Below are 1417 nucleotides of genomic sequence, written 5' to 3'. Positions count from 1 at the left end.
TTCCTCGACAGTACAAATAAAACATCTAGTTAAATGATGTGGTAAATATCAAAGAGGGAGTCATGTTTAGACATTGTTTATATAGTTACATACTTCTTACAACATTTAAGCCTGAAAAAAGAGGTAAAAAGGTAATTGCTGAGTGCTTTCAATGCAGACGACTCTAGGGAAGGTGGAGGTAAATCAGTTGATGCTTTGGCATTGAGTTCTACCTTGTTCAAACTGGATTGTTCAGGATTTGATGAAGTTATATTTAGATGTGGCTGTTGTAGTGTGTTTTGTCTGTAAATAAGTAAAAATAACCTCGCCTACTGTTTCTCTGTTGGGGTTTTCCCAGGTATCGCATCATGCTACAGTGCTGGGACCCTGATCCAGAGCTCAGGCCCACCTTTGCCACGCTGGTGACAGAGGTCTCCACCATCCTGTCGAGCCTGGAGGGAGAGCATTACATCAGTCTGAATGTCACCTACGTTAACCTGGACCAACCGCGGCCCTACCCCGCTCTAACCGAGTCCGCTGATGAGTACGACTCCACAGATGTTGAAGAGTCAGGCTCAGACTCCTCCTGACACGACAGCCCGTGAACAGGAACATGATAATAAGATGCTGCTGACTGGAAGACCAGTCTAGTTTACCTAAAACATTTTTTAATGATCAATTATTTAGTAAAAAGAACATACATTTTCACTTGAAATAGTACTTTAAAAACAGTATTACCCATGGAGCTACAGTATCTTCTAGTGAGCATTTTATATTAACTATGACAGAACCGTTGACAACAGAAGGTCCATGTTCAGTTTTTTAAAATTGATAAATCACAAACAAATGATAATTTCACCTGTTAACAACCACCGGAATGCCCATGTTCCATTTGACACATTTGTTCTTTTTATGGTATTTTAGGTCTGAATGTTTTAAAGGATATTTTACACTGGAAATGCTCAGTTTTGAAATAATTTTGTAATCTAAAAGACATTAACAACTTGTTTGATGTCCTGCTGACAACTGTTCCGAGATGATGATTCCGAGAAAATGCGATCCACCTGACCCCTGACTCTAATTTATAGAATAGATTGATTTAGGGGTTTAAATCAAGAACTGGTCTGCTTTCTTTGTAGCTTTTTTTCTATTGTTTGTTATATCATAACAATGGTGTCAGCACGTCATAGATTTAGTTTCAGTTTAGTGCTTTTATCTATAGACTCTGTTACAAAGAACTCATCTTTGTTGGTTCAGTTCAAGTCAAGTTAGCTAAAGGAAAGAAGTTCTTGTTAAATTAGTTTTTTTAAAGCAGATGATTTGACATACCTTTCTGCAGTCAGTATCTTACCTGACTGCAGATAACACAACTCTACAGTGGAAAGTAACTCTGTGGCATGAGATGAGTATATAATACAAACAACAATACAGTGACAAC

General features: G+C 37.9%; 1 protein-coding gene across 1 annotated transcript in view; it reads left to right on the top strand.

Moving 5' to 3' along the window:
* The window catches only part of LOC106511608 (hepatocyte growth factor receptor), a gene marked incomplete at its 5' end in the record, with an annotated part of 3158 nt that extends 1754 nt beyond the window's left edge, over positions 1-1404 (top strand). The window contains 1 exon segment of the mRNA XM_014000363.1: positions 338-1404. Within this exon segment, the coding sequence (XP_013855817.1) occupies positions 338-569 (232 nt within the window).
* Positions 1405-1417: the final 13 nt, after the last annotated feature.

Source organism: Austrofundulus limnaeus, unplaced genomic scaffold (genome assembly GCF_001266775.1).
Source record: "Austrofundulus limnaeus strain Quisiro unplaced genomic scaffold, Austrofundulus_limnaeus-1.0 Scaffold2988, whole genome shotgun sequence".
In the NCBI taxonomy this organism is placed as follows: domain Eukaryota; kingdom Metazoa; phylum Chordata; class Actinopteri; order Cyprinodontiformes; family Rivulidae; genus Austrofundulus; species Austrofundulus limnaeus.
This window is presented reverse-complemented; position numbering and strand designations above follow the sequence as displayed.